Source organism: Rattus norvegicus, chromosome 4, assembly GCF_021556685.1.
Source record: "Rattus norvegicus strain SHRSP/BbbUtx chromosome 4, alternate assembly SHRSP_T2T, whole genome shotgun sequence".
Lineage (NCBI taxonomy): Eukaryota > Metazoa > Chordata > Mammalia > Rodentia > Muridae > Rattus > Rattus norvegicus.
The window spans coordinates 172,738,262-172,756,393 of NC_141537.1; the positions used below are offsets into that span (position 1 = coordinate 172,738,262).

The 18,132-nt window shown below is 43.2% G+C and overlaps 2 protein-coding genes across 2 annotated transcripts in view; both read left to right on the plus strand.

Annotated features, from left to right (window-relative positions):
- The first annotated feature begins 212 nt into the window (after positions 1–212).
- Strap (serine/threonine kinase receptor associated protein) lies at positions 213–14,461 on the plus strand. Its single transcript, NM_001011969.1, has 10 exons — positions 213–529; positions 1,377–1,512; positions 3,600–3,681; positions 4,001–4,073; positions 5,631–5,727; positions 6,308–6,445; positions 9,651–9,787; positions 12,021–12,170; positions 12,714–12,779; positions 13,926–14,461. The coding sequence occupies exons 1-10, from the start codon at positions 418–420 to the stop codon at positions 13,985–13,987; spliced, it is 1,053 nt and encodes a 350-aa protein (NP_001011969.1). The 5' UTR covers positions 213–417; the 3' UTR covers positions 13,988–14,461.
- Positions 14,462–17,862: 3,401 nt separating this feature from the next.
- Dera (deoxyribose-phosphate aldolase) overlaps positions 17,863–18,132 on the plus strand; it is a 78,688-nt gene continuing 78,418 nt past the window's right edge. The window contains 1 exon segment of the mRNA NM_001399006.1: positions 17,863–17,967. Within this exon segment, the coding sequence (NP_001385935.1) occupies positions 17,937–17,967 (31 nt within the window). The 5' untranslated portion in view covers positions 17,863–17,936.

The window sequence follows — 18,132 nt, forward strand, 5'->3', positions numbered from 1 at the left end:
ATGGACGGACTTCGGGGCTCACAACACCGGGTACCAAGTGGACGCAGTCCGCGTTACGTCAGCACCACGCTCAGCAACGGCTCTGAGTTCGCGCCTGTGCACTTTGCTTCTTGCCCGGATTCAGGGCGCTACCGCCTTCCCGCCGCCCGTCACTTCCGGTTGACGCGCCGCGTCGGTGCGCCATCACTTCCTGCCGCTACCGGTGTGGACCGTGAGTGGCGGCGGGCCGGTTTTCCGGCGCTCCCCTCCCCTTCTCCCTCCCTCCCTGTCCCTCCCTTGGCGACCGCGCGTCGCGGGGATTCCCGACCCGGCCTCGGCGTGAGTGCGGGGGCCTTAAGCAGCTGAGGCGCCGCGGCAGAGAAGGAAGAGGACCGCGACCCTCGGTCCCCGCTCCGCGTCACCGCGCTCGCCGCCGCCATGGCCATGAGGCAGACGCCGCTCACTTGCTCGGGCCACACGCGGCCCGTGGTGGATTTGGCCTTCAGCGGCATCACGCCTTACGGCTACTTTCTGATCAGCGCTTGCAAAGGTGAGCTGACCCCGCGACGGCCGCGGCTCCCGTGTGCCGAGGGGTGGGTGGGTCATAGCTGCCAGTGATTGCGCTACGGAACAGAGGCTCGCCCCTGGCCAGGCTTTATTTGTCCCTCCTCACCACCGTTTTTAGTGCTCCGCAGCACTGCGCCTTTCTACACACACAGCTACATTGTATTTCTCAAGGATTTACGGGAAGGAGAAATTAGGCCAGGCCGACAGGAGTGCCTTTTAAGTCTCACTCATCATATTGTATCAGCCTTTGTGGTGTGAGCCTCATTTTTTCCAGATGAAAATGTACGTTAGTTTTACATGGTCCAAAGTAAAATCGGCTATCTAGATCGTTTTGACACATGTCGGTGTCATCCAGCCTTATGGTTTTTTTTTTAAAAAGGTTTTATTTATGTGTGTCCGTGTGGTGTCTCTATGCGTGCTTGTACACATGTGTGAAGGGGTGCCCAAAGAGGTTAGAAGGCGGCGTCAGATTTGTCTAGAACTGGAGTTACAGGCGGTTGACAGCCTCCGTGTGGGTGCTGGGGATCGGAATCAGGTCCCGTGGAAGAACATTTCCCAGTTCTTTAGAGTTGTTTTGTAACCCGAGTTTGCAAAGGTGAGGGAGGCCTCTTGTTCGGTCCCAGAATTGTTTAGGCTTCCCAGGAAGGGTGACCCAAATTCCTAGTCCAGTCACTGGGACCAGTGGCACAGACCAGGATGGGAATCCCCAGTGCTCAAAGGGAGTAAGTAGGTGGGACCTGTCAGAACAACCGTTTTCCAGTTTGCTGCTCAGGATTTGGTAGTATGTTGCATGCATCTAAGTCACATTATGTCTTAAAATAATTTTCTAGATGGCAAACCTATGCTCCGCCAGGGAGATACAGGAGACTGGATCGGAACATTTTTGGGTCATAAAGGTGCTGTTTGGGGTGCAACATTGAATAAGGACGCCACCAAAGCTGCCACAGCAGCTGCAGACTTCACAGCGTAAGTGTGACAAAAATGCTTAACTTCATTCTTTCTGAATCGTGTGGTGACGTTGTCAGAATCTCCCAACTTCACAGTTAGGCATAAAGTTCTGACTCTGCAGGTGCCGTGGAGAATACATGGTGTTTGACCTCACCAAGATTCTGTTCTGGTTCTCTGAGCATCCTTTCTTCACTAAGTTCCCAGACTTGAGATGTTTAAATGATTGACCCTCTCCTTGAGACCAGGAGTCTTAGTGATCTATGCAGCTTGGAGAATGGATATTGGTGATGTCCTTTACAGATATTTTTGTAAATTTAGTGCTGTATTAGTGATGTCCCCAGACACTTTTTCCACTCAGTTTTATTAACTGGCTCTAGATACATTTAAAACCGGGCCTCAAACTTACTTTTTATTTCCTGTGGTTTTAAAAATTGCTGTCTGAAAGATCATTGGTTTTCCTTAGGTCCTCACTGTCTTGGTTAAGTTTCATTATTGTGAAGTGACAACATGACCAAGGTAAAGGTAACTAGATTTAATTGGGACTTACTTACAGTTTTAGAGGTTCATTGATGAGAAACATGGTGGCATCCAGGCAGACATGGTGCTGGAAGAGCCAAGAGTTATATATAGAGATAGATCCAAAGGCAGCCAGGAGACTGTCTGTGGCAGGCAGCCAGGAGGAGGATCTGGATCACATTGGCCAGACACACACACCTACTGCAGCATTGGATAAGTCACCTCATTGCGGTTCACTTTGTCTTACCTGTTTTTACTTTGGGTTTTGCATATATTATCAAACTGACTTAATGATTCTCTTTGCTCTTTTGAGGCACGTGTCACCTTTTTTATAATTACCTGTGTTTGTAGTCACCTTTGTCTTTAAACTGATGAAGGTAACTTTTATTTACTCTTGTGTATGTGGGTGTGCACACACCATGGTTTGTGTTGAGGAGGTCAGAAGTCAACTTTGGGGGTATGGGGTGAGGGATGTGATTCTGGTTGTCAGGATTGTGTACCTACAAAACCATCTTGCTGGCCCAAAGGCAGTGCCAAGTGCTGTTGTATGTGATAGTAGTCCAGAGCCTGGAGAGTGAAAAGGGCCTTCTCGATTTCTTATTTAAAAGAATTTCACACTTTGGAACAGTTGTAAATGTGTCATCATCTTTGGTTTAAGCAGATTATAAACAAGGTTGCTGGATGTGCTACACCTGTTTCTTTAATCCCAGCATTTGTGGGTGGAGGCAGGAGGATCTCAAGTTAGAGACTAGTCTGGGGACATACCAGTTCCAAGCCAGGACTACATAGAACGATCTTTCCAAAAAGGGAACGAAACAAAACAAAAACAGAAATAAAAGTGATTAATTGTTGAACGAAGGAAATTGAGATTAGCATTTGAAGTGAGTATGCGAAGAACATTAGGACACAGATGGGCATCATGTGGGAGCCTCTGTGAGGAATGGGTCATAGTTAGGATCTTGGGTGGCTGGGATCAGCAATAAAAGGAGGTTGGGTCAGAGAAACTAGAGCGGAAGAGACTGGAGTAGTTGTAAGCGGTGTGGTGACATCATTTCCCTCATGCATGCTCTTACAGCCATGTATGTAACTCCCAAGTATGTAGTTAGGTGTTGTATCACCAGTTCCTGCCTGTTTCTTAGATTTGTAAATCTTACTAATGCTGTTCATGCAGAGTGCTTTGCATTCCTGGCCTTTGGTGTACTTCAAGTTGTTAAATTCAGAGAAGTTCTCTATATTTTGCTCTGGTCTGTGACTAGATAAAAGGATGACTTGGTGAATTGAATTGGTTAAAATATTTTGCAGACTTGGTAAAAAAAAATAACTCTAAGCTAAAAAACTAGAATAGGTCAATTTGTGAATCTTGCATAAATTATTCTTTTTCACTGTCAAAAATATAAAGAGTTAAAAAGTCCTAGGGGAAAATTGTCTTTTAGGGCTTTTGATAAATTAAGTATCTTAATAATTAGCACTGTGGGAAATGCATAATACAATAATACAATAATAATGTAATTATTTTGAATTGATCACAATCACCGTTATATTTAAGGTCGTATTAATGTTACGTACTATTTGTTTATGTTTATATGTAGCAAAGTGTGGGACGCTGTCTCTGGAGATGAACTGATGACCCTGGCTCACAAGCACATCGTCAAGACCGTGGATTTCACACAGGTGTGGGAGTGGAGCTTGGGGTAGGGATGTAGTTGAGCCTGCACACTGTTTGCATAGCGCACACACACAGGCCCTGAATCCCACTGGAGATGGAAGAAGTGTTGCTGGGTAACTCCTGTGATGCAGGGAGGGAAGGAGGGCAGCAGAACGACGGCAGGCAGCTCTGGCTGTTCCTGCGGTGTGGCATAGCTAAGAGGACAGCAAGCTTGGCAGCTCTCTAAGGAGGTCACAGTGCCCTCCTAGAAGTAGTTGGCTGCAGTGCTGTCTTTATTGGGAATTATAAAGTGGTTAGTGTAACATTTTTCTTTTTTGTTTTCAGGATAGCAATTACCTGTTGACTGGAGGACAGGACAAACTGCTGCGCATATACGACTTGAACAAACCTGAAGCAGGCAAGTGCGGCTGACATATCACTGTGGTTTTACTTTTCCTTTAAGTAACGGACTAAAGAACTCTAGAATTGTGACAGCTAAGATAATCAGCAGAAAGAAGCATCCATCATTGTTAAAATCTTTTGTCAAAATAAATCCTGTTAGGCTTTTCTTATTCTGTGCAGATTTCATTTTAATATTGGCTTATTTTACTGCAGAGCTCGTAGCCTTCTGGCAGTGTAGAACATCACCATGTTAATGGTTTTTCATTTCATGATGCTAGGGTCTGTGAAGGTACGAGAGCAATGTTGGTAGAGTTAGGTGATGTGTGGTGTGGCACTCTGGAGGAGAGGATGCTGAGACAGTAGTGTGCATGGTAAGGGTTAGGCTTTCAACTGTTTAGCTGTATTGGTTCATAAGAAACATTCTGTAGGTGCTGACAGGGCTTTTGTGAATTACAAAACGGACATTAAAGTGTAAGAAGTGATTGTGATGAGCAGTTACTCTGTAGAGTTGTACTGTTTGGAAATGCATCTGTAATGTGGTGGACTGCTTGTCACTGTTGACTGCAGTGTCTGCTGGGCATTTTCTCTCTGTCTGTGGTGCACTTATGCTAATATAGCAAAGTGTTGTTGAACTTGCTGGACACAGTAAAGGCCTACAGGGCTCGGGTGGAATAGTTCAGGGCTCTGGGATACATTTTTCATCCCCACCTCTCACAGCTGTGCTTTGAAGGTGTTTTCTCAGTGGATCTCAGTAGAAGTGATGGCAGTTCATGGGGCTCTGACTCTTCGTCAGACTGTTAGTGACTCAGGTGTACGCTTCTGCTTGATCCTCACAGACTATATGTAACAACTTCTATTGCCTCATTTTAAAAATGAAGAAAGGAAATTTCTTTCATGGGAATTGCTTATACTACTTTTAAAATTTCCCTTTCTCCTTCCTCTACTTTTGTGTTGCATGCTTGTGTTGCGTGTGTGTGTGTGTGTGTGTGTGTGTGTGTGTGTGTGTGTGTGTGGTGTTGGTGTGCGTGCGAGTGTGGGTGCATTTGTGTTTGTTTCCCCCCAGTAGTTACTACCAACAATGACTTAGACAAGGCCCTAGAGTTAAGTTTACTCTGAGGATTAGCTTAGTACATCCTTGTTCCTGGGCCCATGTTTTTATCCATTAGTAGTATGTTTATCCTAGGGTTTTACTGCTGTGAAGAGACACCATGACCAAGGCAACTCTTATAAGGGCAGTATTTAACTGGGGCTGGCTGACAGGTCCAGAGGTTCAGTCCATTATCAAGGCAGGAGCATGGGCAGCATGCAGGCAGGCATGGTGCAGGAGGAGCTGAGAGTTCTACATCTTCATCTGAAGGTGGCTAGTGGAAAACTGACTTCCAGGCAGCCAGAATGAGGGTCTGAAAGCCCACAGGGTCACACCTACTCCAATGGGACCACACCTTCTAGTAGTACCACTCCCTGGGCTGAGCATAAACAAACTGTCTCAATGTTGTAACTTTCAATTGTTTTCATATTGCTCAGTTTAGAAAGCCAAATATTTATTATTCATTTTAAATTGTTTCTTCTAAAGAACCCAAGGAAATTAGTGGTCACACGTCCGGTATTAAAAAGGCTCTGTGGTGCAGTGAGGATAAACAGATCCTTTCAGCTGATGATAAAACTGTTCGGTAAGTTAATTTTTCTTCATTAACTTAAAGGTTGAAAGGTATTTTACCTTGTGGTTTATAAAGACTTTACTAATCATGTAGGAACATGTGTTGTGTAGCTTAAGTCAGTGTAAGTCACAGTGAGGTGCAGTTACTATCATTGTCACATGGAGTACAATGCAGAAAGTCATTGAGTTGCGTGCGGCCTTGCAGCTGTTCCTACTTTAGTTATGGACAGGTTGGCTGAGGGAGTTCATGATGCCCTTTAACCTTTGTGTGTTGAGGCCTGATATATTTTGTGTAAAGATGCACAGCTGTGAGAGAGTCCAAACCAACAGTTAGATTAGGTAGCCAGAACTAGGTGCTTTATGACAGTTTTGTTAGGGCGTTAGGAAAGTAGTAGAAAGTTGATTTCACCCGTACCTAACGCAGGCTTTTATATTTCATAGGAACTCACAATTCCTACTAATTTGTAATGAAAATTACTTTATTACAATTGTGACCATTTTCTCATGGATTTATGCATAGATTAAAAAAAGCTTTTTTCTGGCTATTGAATAAATATACTTATGTACTCATTCATTCGTTCATTTATTTGCAGGCTCTGGGATCATGCCACAATGACAGAAGTAAAATCTCTAAATTTTAATATGTCTGTTAGCAGCATGGAATATATTCCTGAGGGAGAGATCTTGGTCATTACTTATGGGCGATCCATTGCTTTTCATAGTGCAGTAAGGTATGTCCATCCAAGACACTTCTTCATTTCCTTCAGTGGAAAGAGGGGGAATTAACTTTAAAAATAAAGGGCTGGAGAGCTGGCTCAGCTGTTGGTTAACAGTGACTGTGTGTCTTGTGGAGAAGTCAGTTCTCACCACCGTCAGGTGGCTTGTCCTCACCTGTGACTGCAGCCTTGGTATCCGTGGTCTCCACAGGAGTCCACGTGTACATGCACAGGCACACATTCATACAGATAAAATGATCTTTAAAAACTTGGAAGGTTTATACCAGAAAGTTGCATGATTCTTTTAAAGGCAGATTAATACCTGTGCTGTGTAACTCAGACAGAGGGAAGTGCTCCCACTCCTCTTAGCACCTGTCTCTTAGGTTGAGCATACTGTAATCAGGAATTAGCAAATTTTAGCTACCTAGGATATTTATTGGCATATTTTATATTGTTTTTTATCAAAGGAGCCATTGGCAAGGTGTTGTATATTCCTTACTATGTAGAAATTACTGATACTGTTTTCTTTTTTCTAATTAAAATTTTAAAGAGACAAGGTCTAGGGATACAGCTCAGTGAGAGTGCTTGTCTCGCATGGATTAGGAACCTGGGTTTGAATCCCTAGAATCTAAAAGCAGGGAGGGAAGTAATGCAAACCCATTCATTGTGTGTGCATGTATGTGCATGCTTTGGTTTTTTTTTTTTTTTTCTTTTAATTATTAGGACTATGATGCATATAATCTTGTTTTTTAATTAAAAGTGTTTTTATCCATTAAAACACCTTTAAAACATTTTTATTGGTTGTAGTGCATTAAATTGTAAGAGCTTATGTTTCAGTGCCCTGAGCAGTGTAGCTGGTATTGTGCTATATCTTTGTTCTCAGTACTGGAATCCTGTAAGTACAATGTTGAGTTCAGCTGTAGAACTGACTGTGCACTTCTTAGCCTTGGTATTTAAAGGGTTTCTGTAAAGATTAGACCACATTCCCCTCTGACAGTAGTCTTATGATATGGTCTTGAAGAATACCACAGTGTTTAGCTTCATTGAATAGGGGACAAAAAATGACACGGAAGCTCTAAAACATGTAAGAGAGCTCCTATAAACACAAGAAGGCTATTAGTGGAATACTTTTACACAGATCGTGAGATTGTGCAACTGTAACCGTTCATCTCTGGACCGTGCATTCCTGCTCTAGACTGTTGCCTCAGATCTCATTTGGTAGTCACTGGCCCGTTGAATATTTGAAATACCGAGGGCTGGTCTGTAATGCTAGATACAGCACAGCCAACTTTAGGGTTTGTGTGTTTGTTTTTTTTCCAAGACAGGATTTCTCTGCATATCCTTGGCTGTTGTGGAACTCTGTATAGACCAGGCTGGCCTTGAACTCAGTTTTACCTGTTTCTGCCTCTTGAGTGCTGGGTGGGGTTAAAGTTAGACGCCACCATGCCTGGCTATTTATATGCGGTGTGTGTTGATTGATGATCTATGTTGAAATAATTTTCAGGATTGAACTGAAAAGGGCTGTAAAGAATAGATAGGGTTTTTTTTTAGGGGAAGTAGTTGTGCATTGATAAATACAGTTTCATTATAATGCAACTAATTAATCTTAGTTATTGCTGGGAAGAGACACCATGGCCAAGGCACTTACAAAAGGAAGCATTTAAGTGGGAGCTTTTGGAGGCTTACATTTACAGAGCATAAGTCTGTGGCCATCATAGCAGGAGGCAGGCTGGCATGGCGTCGAAGCAGTGGATGAGAGCCTGTATCTGAGCCACAAGCTGGAGCTGACACAGCTAACCAGACTGGATCTGCCAGGGGCTCGTGAACTCCGCTCACTCCCCAGTGACACACCCTGAACCATCCTAATCCTTCTCAAACTAGTCTAACTGGGAACCAGGCAAAAGACTACAGGCTTCATTCTCCCTCAGACCAGCACAGGGCCTTCCCTCCCTGGTTAGAAACAGCTGCTGAGAGCAGTGGTAGGTGTTGCAGGAGGAGCCTGAAGCCTGCACCTCGCACCCTGCACAATTGAGAAGACATTTAACATCCCTTTGTACTGTAGTGATTCCTACTGTAAAATATTGCTCTTGTTTACCTTTGTCAGTGTCGAGCTAAGCAAATGCCTTGTCCCTGACTTTTGATTTTTCTTTTTTTTTTCGGAGGTGGGGACTGAACCCAGGGCCTTGTGCTTGCTACCACTCTGCTAAATCCCCAACCCCTCTTTTTTTTTTTTTTTTTTTTTTTTTTTTTTTAAAGCAGGGTTTTAAGGGTGCTCTTCATCATGTATCTCTGGCTGGGTTCTTTTTTCTTTAGCCTCTTGAGTGCTGGTATGCAGATGCGTGCCACTGCTCAGCCTGTATGACCTTTTTGTATTTACTAAAATAATGCATGTTTATAGAGAAAAATAGAGTGAAATTTTTCAGAAGAAAATGAACTAATCAGGCATTGTCACTGCTCTAAGTGGTGGAGCTTGGGAGAATGGAGGTGACAAAGGAGGTGGGTTAAAGTCTCATGCAATAGCCAACTTTATTCAGAGCATCAGACAGTTTATATCCACTGAGGGTAAAGAGAGAGGCATCTTAAGAGCTTAACCTGTACAGTCACAAGGCTAGTTACATGTAATTGAGTAACAACAGCAAGTACTAGTAAGTAATCTGAAGTGAGGACTTTCCTACCCCCTGCACAGGAGGAGCATAAATCATTCCAACAGCTACTCCATGCTTTAAAGAAACTGAGGTCAGGAGACTCCAGTTTTCTTGAAGAGTTCTCACAAGCATGCAGAATTCTCACAGAACTCCATTCCTGGACTGAGTTCCAGCATGGCATGATGTTCATCTCTAAACCTGAGCCCAGTAACAGTTAAGGCGAGGAGGATCTCAAGTTGAAGGCCTTTCTGGACTCCGTACTGATTCTGTCTCAAAAACAATACAAGGTCCCAAATACGGTTTATCAGCCAAGACATTGATCAGAAAAGTGGCTCCTGCTCAGAATATGGAGTTCCCACTACTAAATGTCTTCCTGAGATGAGGTCCATTAGGGTATAACAATATAACAATCTTAAGTCATATACACCTAACTGAATCTCTATTTACTGTGTATTGGGTTTCAGAATTCAGGAATAATTTTTTAGGATTAATTTTAATATGGCTAGATAGTTATTTATGCAGTGTTAAAAATTTTGTAGACATTTATGTTTTTGTGTTCTTTCCTTCACACACAGTCTGGAGCCAATTAAATCCTTTGAAGCTCCTGCAACCATCAATTCTGCATCTCTTCATCCTGAGAAGGAATTTCTTGTTGCTGGTGGAGAAGACTTTAAACTGTATAAGTATGATTATAATAGTGGAGAGGAATTAGGTGAGTCTCATTCTCTCCCCTTAATCAGGTATCTCCCTCCACCTGTGGGTCCTGACCCCTTCTAGGGATGTGTGTGTCTCAAATGACTCTTTCACAGGGATTGCTGAAGACCATTGGAAAACACAGGTATTATGATTCATAACAGTAGCAAAGTTTTAGTTCGACGTAGTAACAAAAATAATTTTATGGTTGGTGGAGGTCACTACACCACCACAGCTGTGTTAAAGGGTTGCAGCATTAGGCAGGTTGAGAGCCACTGCCTTAAATAATTTACTATCAAAATATTATGAATGCCTTAGGTATTTACGTATGGTTTGTTGAAAGTAAGTTTTCCAGCTAACTAAAACTGGAAACTCATACCTTCAAAAACAAAGGTGTTATCCATTTTTGATAGAAATACAGACCCTCTGACAAGACTGAACTCATTTCCTCTTATCTGAGTCTTATCTTTACACTGATGTTCTGTAGTTCACTGATTTTTGATTCTTTATTGGGATGGAATATTTGTATTTCAAGTCAAATATGAAACATATGCAAGGGTATTTTGTTCTTTCTAAGGAGAGAACAGGTATATAATCCTGTTTACCCAGCCTCCTTTCTTCAACCTAAGTCTCTAGAGAATGGTGGGGGAATCATTGGTTTAACAAGGACCCTTTACAAAGAGTAATATATATAGGATTATAACATATAATATTTACTATATTTAATTTATTTTAACATAAAGTAATTAATATAATTTAAATCGAAACTAAAGTATAACTTAATATAGTAATATATAAAATATTAAGATGAGTTATATATTGACATGTAATATATATTATTTTATATATATAATATATTATTATTAGTTTAATAGTTCTTAAGAAGTAGAATGGCTGATGTATGATTAATTTGAAGCAGAAACATCCTAACTTTATCATGTGTAGAATAGTAAGTATGCTAGATAGGTCAGAGAGCACAATTTTTAGTACCTAACCAAGTCCAACTGTGTTTTGCTTTTAGTTTAAAAATCTCCCTTTCTGTCTGTAAACTGGCGTCTCTTCTTACCTGTATCTAAGTATTCTGGTTTTCCACCCACAGAGCTAACTCACTGGATTTATACACAAAGAGCAAGAAACGGCTTTATTTTGTTTCTTGGGAGAAACTGGTGGACCGGGGTTGCTTAAGTCAGTTCTATAGAATGTTCAGTCACATGTCCGTTTTTTTCGGCTTGAGAGAACTGTGGCTGGGCTGGGGCGGAGGAGGTGCTCAGCGTTGATGATCCAGGCTGTGTTCAGAGGAGAGATAGATAGGTGTGGGTTTTGGATACAGTTGTTCTCATCCAGTGTCTGTTCATGGAACTTTTGGGGTTGTGTCTGAGGGTTGAATCCAGGAGGTTTGTATATGATAGACAAATATTCCATCCTGGTCCCTCTACTCTTAGATGCTTCTATTCCCTGGCTAGTCAGAGATGGAGGAAACTCCAGAATAAGATGGAGAGGCATAAGATTATATATGAGAGATTCGTAAGTTTTCCTGCAGTAGAAAAACCTTCCCAATCACTACATTCCCGGTATTAAAATGCGGGGTCAGGATTGAACCTGTGTCAGCACTGTGGTGGAATTAGGAAGCCGGATAGATGGCCTGGTTAGGGAGTCAGGGGCTGGCGTCTGTAAAGAGCTCCATCTGCTGGCCCTCTGCAGGCATGGATGGATCGGCTCTAAAGCAGGGTGAGTTCAGGACCTGGACACTGGGGTAAGGTTCACAGACTTGAGCTCTAGTCTAGAATTTAGTCTTTATTGACAGCTTCTCAATTCTCAGTGGGACATGAAACTTCATTTTCCACTTTTGAAAGACAGTCTGTGTTGGGACACGGTCAAAAGAGTGACTCATAGTGAATAATACTAAGGGTCTCTCAGGGGACCCTGAGAGAGTCTGCAGGAAAAAGTCAGAGGCCTTTCTTTCCCCTCAGCTGCATTTTGTATACTGAAACCGCGATAGCATTGTCCACAGCATCAGACTGGTCCACCCCATCTTTCAGGCCATCAGATCCCATGGCTTCCAGACAAGAGCTGTGTGGATCAGTGAAAGTTGACAGGGCTGCCTCTGACATTGGACAGGAAAGGGCTAATTCTAGGGAAATGATCCCCAGCAGTACAGACGGACAGTATCTCTTCTAGTACAGTGCTATTTACCCTAATAATTAGCTTTGCATGTATTTAAATCTGATAACCCCACTCTTCACTGTTTTCAGAATCCTACAAAGGTCACTTTGGCCCCATTCACTGTGTGAGATTCAGTCCCGATGGTGAACTCTATGCCAGTGGTTCTGAAGATGGGACACTGAGATTGTGGCAAACTGTGGTTGGAAAGACCTACGGCCTGTGGAAATGCGTGCTTCCTGGTGAGGACGTCTCTTCAACGTTACCAAATTATGCTGCGGAGACTGTGTGTCCTTCACTAGTTCTGTTGCACTGTGTCAGTTGCCTTTAGACTTTGAGTTCTGCATATGGCATAAGCAAGTGAAATCATGCTGCTAACTGAGCAATGACCTTTATGTGATGAATTGAATGAACTGATTGCAAAATTTATTACAAAGGAGCTCGGGAGATGGCCCAGGGGTTCAAAAGCATACATAAAAAAATAAAATAAAATAAAAATAAAGCTTGTTAGAAGGCAGTATGAAGAATTTACAAGTATCTATTCAATTTTTTATAGTATTACTTGATCCTTACCACTGAAAACATGTTTTTAAGTTTAAATAACAAACAAACAAACAAACAAAAACTCCAAATACTTATTACTAATCCCAGAGTGACTGTTGTACTAAAGGTGGCTTTAGATGTCTCTTTTAGACTCACAGTGACTGTTAAGAGGAAGTGTGCTGTGTGAGTTGGTGAACACCTGCCCTGCTTCATAGTCAGTCACCCCGCTTTTCTCTTCACAGAGGAAGATAGCGGGGAACTGGCAAAGCCAAAGATCGGATTTCCAGAAACAGCAGAAGAAGAGCTGGGTAAATACAAATTAATGAACTTTTCTAAGGGTCCTGGGTATGTAAAAATTCAGTGTATGAGCATTTTTGGTCCATGGCAAAAGAGACTTAATAAGTGAAGTACATTATAGGAAGCTTAAGTGTGAGTGTGTAAGCATTCGCTCCCGAGTTCCAGGCTCGTGCACGTGGACAGGACTGATGGGCTCCCTCATACGCTCAGGAACAGGTACTTAAAGGTTCCCGAGACAGTTTATAGCCATGAAGGGAGGCAGAGAGGGCTTCCTGCATAAGGGACACTTACATGCGAGGAGACCGCAGGACGGACAAGGTGGCTGGTGAGGATGGACAGGAGGGCTCAGCAGAAAACAGAAGAAAGGCAAGGGAAGCAGCGTGAAGGATGTCTCTGTCCAGTCTGAAGAGTCAGGGTGAGATGAGGTGAGAGGCTAGGCCAGCCGGCTCCTGGTTTGCTCTGTTACAACCTTGATCGTTTTATAAACTAGGAGAGTGAAAAACCTTTGATCTGAATGAAGGTCTAGATGTAAAATTAGGAAATTGTCTTGATGTATAGTGTGGAGAAAGAGTTAGACTAGGGACAATAGATTCAAGGTTAGTAGCCACAGGACAGACACCAAGAACAGAAGGAAGGTGGGCTTGTCTTAGATGCATAATGGCTAGATTGGAAGATTGGTCATTACTTGTCTTGTAACTTGGGGCGGTAAGAAGAGTTGACCGCAGATTCTGAGGCTAACCCCCGCTTTGGATGCTATTAGAGCCTGCCCCCAGAAGCAGTGCTTAATGGTTATGATTTTAATTACATGCCCTTGATACTAGGAATTGATTACTAAAGGAAAGGACAGGACCCACAAAGGCATGCTTTTAATTAGATGCTGACTGGATAGTTGGAGTCAGCCGAAGTTTATCCCGAAAGGACAGGGATTGGGGTTGGACAAGGATGTGAAGACCAAGAACGGGTGACTGTGTCTAAGCTCTGCCCAGGGGTTTGGTGGCCGGAGTCCTGGGGTAGTGTGATGTTCAGTAGCATTTCTATTTTCTCATTCTCGCCACAGCATGCTTGAAAAGACCCTTCTATTTATCCCTCCTTGTACAGAAGTGTAGATTTCCTTCTTCCTTTATTAAATCTGCTATGGCTTTGTCTTTTAAATGCAGAAGAGATTGCTTCAGAGAATTCAGATTCCATCTATTCGTCAACTCCTGAAGTGAAGGCCTGAGCAGCGTCAGACGTGTGCCGCAGATGCCATGCAGTTGATGGACTGAACAAGCAGAGACCGGCATCGGCCTTCAGTTACTCTGCCTGTGGCAAAGGGGACAGACTGTTGGGGCATGGATTGCTCCAGTGCACGAACCACTACAGTGTTGCCTGTGAGGGAACTGGCTGAGCGTGCGGTGCAGGCAGGAGGAGTCTGTTCACCTAGTGCCTGCCAAAGCCTGCTGCCGTGATGAAAAGCCAACTTAGTGTCCACTTTACCCCAGATCTCCTGTAGCTGTTTCTGTCATGGAGAAGAAAAATATATTGGCCTATTTTTCTGACATTTCCCTTGAAGAATGCCTTTTTTTCTCTGCTTAGTTGTGAAGAAGAGGAAATACATGATAAAGTAACTGGTTTGATCTCTTTCATTGTACACTGACGGCTTCTGGACATCTAATTTTTTAGTTATCTAAATAAAATGCCTCTAAAACAATAATTTTCTGTTTCTTTGGGAAATTCTGACATGCTTGAATATTAAAACTAAATATTCAGAGTTTTCTGTATCATCCACAGCCAGCAGTGGCAAAAGACAGTTTAGTTAGAGCCTGAACTAAACATTTCCTAATTTTGAAATTCAATTATTTAAACTTGAAACTTTCCTATCTTTTGCTAGGTGTTCATTTATCTTCCGGAAGGGTAGAATTGCTTTTCTTGTTTAAACATGCATGTTAGTTACTAAAAAGAAAAGCAATTAGGAAGACAGGTAAATAAGCGGAAGTCCCAGTTGTTCTGAAAACCGCTGTCCGCAGTCAGACATCTGCTTGGTTGTACAAATACCCACATGACTGTGAAACTGGGTTAATCATTAATTTGAAGTAGTTTATGATGTATCAGACTTTATCACATTGAAATTTGGGTCATTCAAAAAGTCAACCTTTAATACATTGGATCAGTTGAATAAATTTGTAGTTTATTATTTTATAATATGAAGAGATTAAATTAGTAATTTGGAAATAAAGATGAACAGCTTGCATTAATTTGCTTTCTTCTAATTTGTCTTTTGAGTGACCTTTAATACTTTGATTAGAAAAAAGCTTTGGCTGGTTTGTGACAACCAGAAGGCGGCACTACAAGCAGCGGCTGGGGAGCCAGGGGGACGCCTGTCACAGACGCTGATGAGCCTCAGGCAGTGGTGTTCCTGTGTCCATGTTTAACATGCTTGGTTCTCTGCTCTGTAGCAGTACTGTTAATGTATCAAGATTAGACTGAGAGTCTGACCCTAAATAAAGTTGAATGCATCTTTTATAATGGAAGTTGCTTGAGTTCATGAAATTAATAAAATAAGGGCATTTCTTTTTGTGCCATTGGTTTCCTGTTGCTGCAGCAAGTTCGTAGCCCGAGCCAGCATGCTTACTAAGGGACTGCAATGTCCCGAGGCTGAAACAAGTCTCACTTGAATAAGGTCCAGGTGCTGGCAAAGCTGCATTCTGTCTGGAGTCACCAGGAAAAGCTTTGCCCTCAGCTGCTAGAAGTCATCGTGGCACTCGCCTTCCCTCAGCTAAACCTGCTTCTCAAGCTTCTTTAGTGACTGTCGCTACCTTAAATCCAGGTGCTCAAATGAAAAGGCCTGGATGACCCTACATGCCTGTTCGAGTCCTACATCTGGCTGTGCTTATCCTGGGAGCTCTCCTAGATCTGTTCAGGGCTTCTCTTCTGTTACTTCCTCCTCAGGCTGCCCACGGTTCTTGGATGTTGCAGTCTACTACACCCTGCCTTTGCCTGGTTCTCAGCCTTGCAGTCTGCATTGTAGGAAAGGCTTTAGAATTTGAATCTTAAGGAGGTTGGGTCACTTGGTTTGGGTGCTGGTATTTAATCCCTTGATAGTGTGCCAGTTTTCTCATAGCCTGTTGAAACTTTCATTGGGGCTGAAGCTTCCAAGTAAAAAAGCGCGGACTGGAGACTCAGCCTAGTCAGTAAAGGGTGTGCTGTGCGGGTGTGAACATCTGAGTTTGCTTCCCCAGCAGCCACGTACAAAGTTGGACATGCTACTACATACATGTACACTTCTGAAATCCCCGGGCCATAGGTGATAGCTACATATTACAAGATTGCTTGGTCATCGTGGCCAGGGCAAATCTGTAGGTTTTTGTGTTGAGATGTGAATATTTTGGCTATGCATGATGTTGGTGTTCTTGGTGGTCTAGTGGGTTTCAGATAAACTCCAGGCTTGTAGTGCCTGCTCTTAAGTTTTGCAGGGTAAGTGAAAATAACAATGGTATTGTGAAAATGATCTAGACACATCCAGAATACTTAGAAGTAGTTGCGTATGGGCTAGACTACATGGTAGCTCTGTGGGGGAAATAAACTGGCTTCTATCTAGATAAGTAATTGTGTATCTGACACTACCTTTAATAGCTTCCATTTATCATGTCCTCACATATTTATGAACCATGCAACTTTGCATGCAAACCTATTTTGATCACCTAGTTTTGCAGTAAGTAGACTATAATGTCCTAGAACCTTCTAGTCATTGTGTAGAATTGAAATATGAATGGTTCGAGTTCATTAGAGCCCTCTCTACCAGATTGCTGCTCAATTCTCAAAGTTTGGGTCTCTGGGTATATGTACATCTCTGGCAGGACTTTCTGGGATGAAAATGCTTTCATACATCTGAAAACACTAGAGCAATTGATTCATTAGACAAGCTGGTAGCTCAGACTTTGAGCTCAGCAGAGAAAGTTCCATGTGCATATAGATACAATGGCTAGTGCCCTGTGCTGTGAACCTAGAGTAATTCAGAGAAACCAGGCTGAAAAAAAAATCAGAATCACAGAATCTCAACTTTAGAAAGCCAAGAAATTGGCTGGATCCTCTCTTCAGATAAGGAAAATGAAGTTCACAAAGGCCAGTGATGTGTCCTAGGTTACATATTCAATTATTCATAGAACTAAGTTAAAAACATCTTTTCAGAAGTTGAGAGTGCTTGTACTCCTTAAGACTTCAGTATGGTTCCCAGCTTATAACTAAACGTGGTCCAGAGGGTCCTGTTCTGGCCTCTGCAGGTACCTGTACACATGTGCTGTCCATACATACATACGTGTGTATACACAAAGATGAAAATAACATGTTTTTTAAATGGAAGAAACCAAGCCTTCTACTGCATGTGGCATCCGCCTGTAATCCCAGCAGTGGGGAATCTGGGCAGGAGATTTAACAAAGCAGTCTCTGGGCCAGTCGTATTTACAGAGCGAAATTTCTGTCTAAAAACAAAACGAAAGGGCTGGAGAGATGGCTCAGCTGATGAGAGCACTGATTGTTCTTCCAGAGATCCTGAGTTCAACTCCCAGCAAACACATGGTGGCTCAACAACCATCTGTAATGGGATCCGATGCCGCCTTCTGGTGTGTCGGAGGACAGCAACAGTGTATTCACATGCATAAATTAAATCTTAAAAAAAAAAACAAACCAAAAACGAGAAACCAGGTCTTCCAAGCTTATGTTCTAGCTGCTCTTTCATCGAGCCCAGACTAGAAATCACAGCGTGTTCTAGGTCCTAGAGTACCTTGGCTGTCACCTGAGGGCTCCGGAACACTGCCCACCATTCGGGTCCAAGGCTGCAGTGCTCTGCCCATGCAAGAAGGAATCCAGTCCTGCCACTCACATGATCCTACAGCTAAAGTTCCTAAGACTCACTCTGTCTAGCTCAATTGGCAATGTAAGCATAATGGAGCTGGGGCGTGCTCAAGTCATGTGCCTGATCCGGAAGGACAGGGAACAGGTAATGTCCGGGTTGGGAGCCAAGGCCAAGAGCTAGCTCAGAGACAGGACTAAAGGGGCGTGGTTCTAGAGGGCGTGGCTTGTGAGGGGCAGAAGGGGCGTGGCTCAGGGCGGGCATTTGGCAGGAAGGAGGAAGACCAGGCCTGTGTGGCGCCCTACCCTGGTGCAAGAGTTACCTTTCAGCTGTGGCCGCAATGGCTGCTCACTGCCGGGGCACAGAGCTCGGTAAGGGCCGGCGGGTTACGCTCCTCTTCGCCAGGTTGGGGGTGTGGGTGCCCAGGGCGGTCCCCGGAGAGCGGAGTCGTGAACTGAGGCAGAACCCCGGGACAGCCCTGCCTTGCTGTCTTTGCAGTTTTTCCCTTTAAGCGGAAGCAAGGAAGGATTCATTAG

Coding starts and splice junctions, on each gene's coding strand:
- Strap (NM_001011969.1), top strand. CDS start 418: ATGGCCATGAGGCAGACGCCGCTCACTTGCTCGGGCCACACGCGGCCC. Junction 530..1,376: donor TCTGATCAGCGCTTGCAAAG/GTGAGCTGACCC, acceptor ATAATTTTCTAG/ATGGCAAACCTATGCTCCGC. Junction 9,788..12,020: donor TAATAGTGGAGAGGAATTAG/GTGAGTCTCATT, acceptor CACTGTTTTCAG/AATCCTACAAAGGTCACTTT.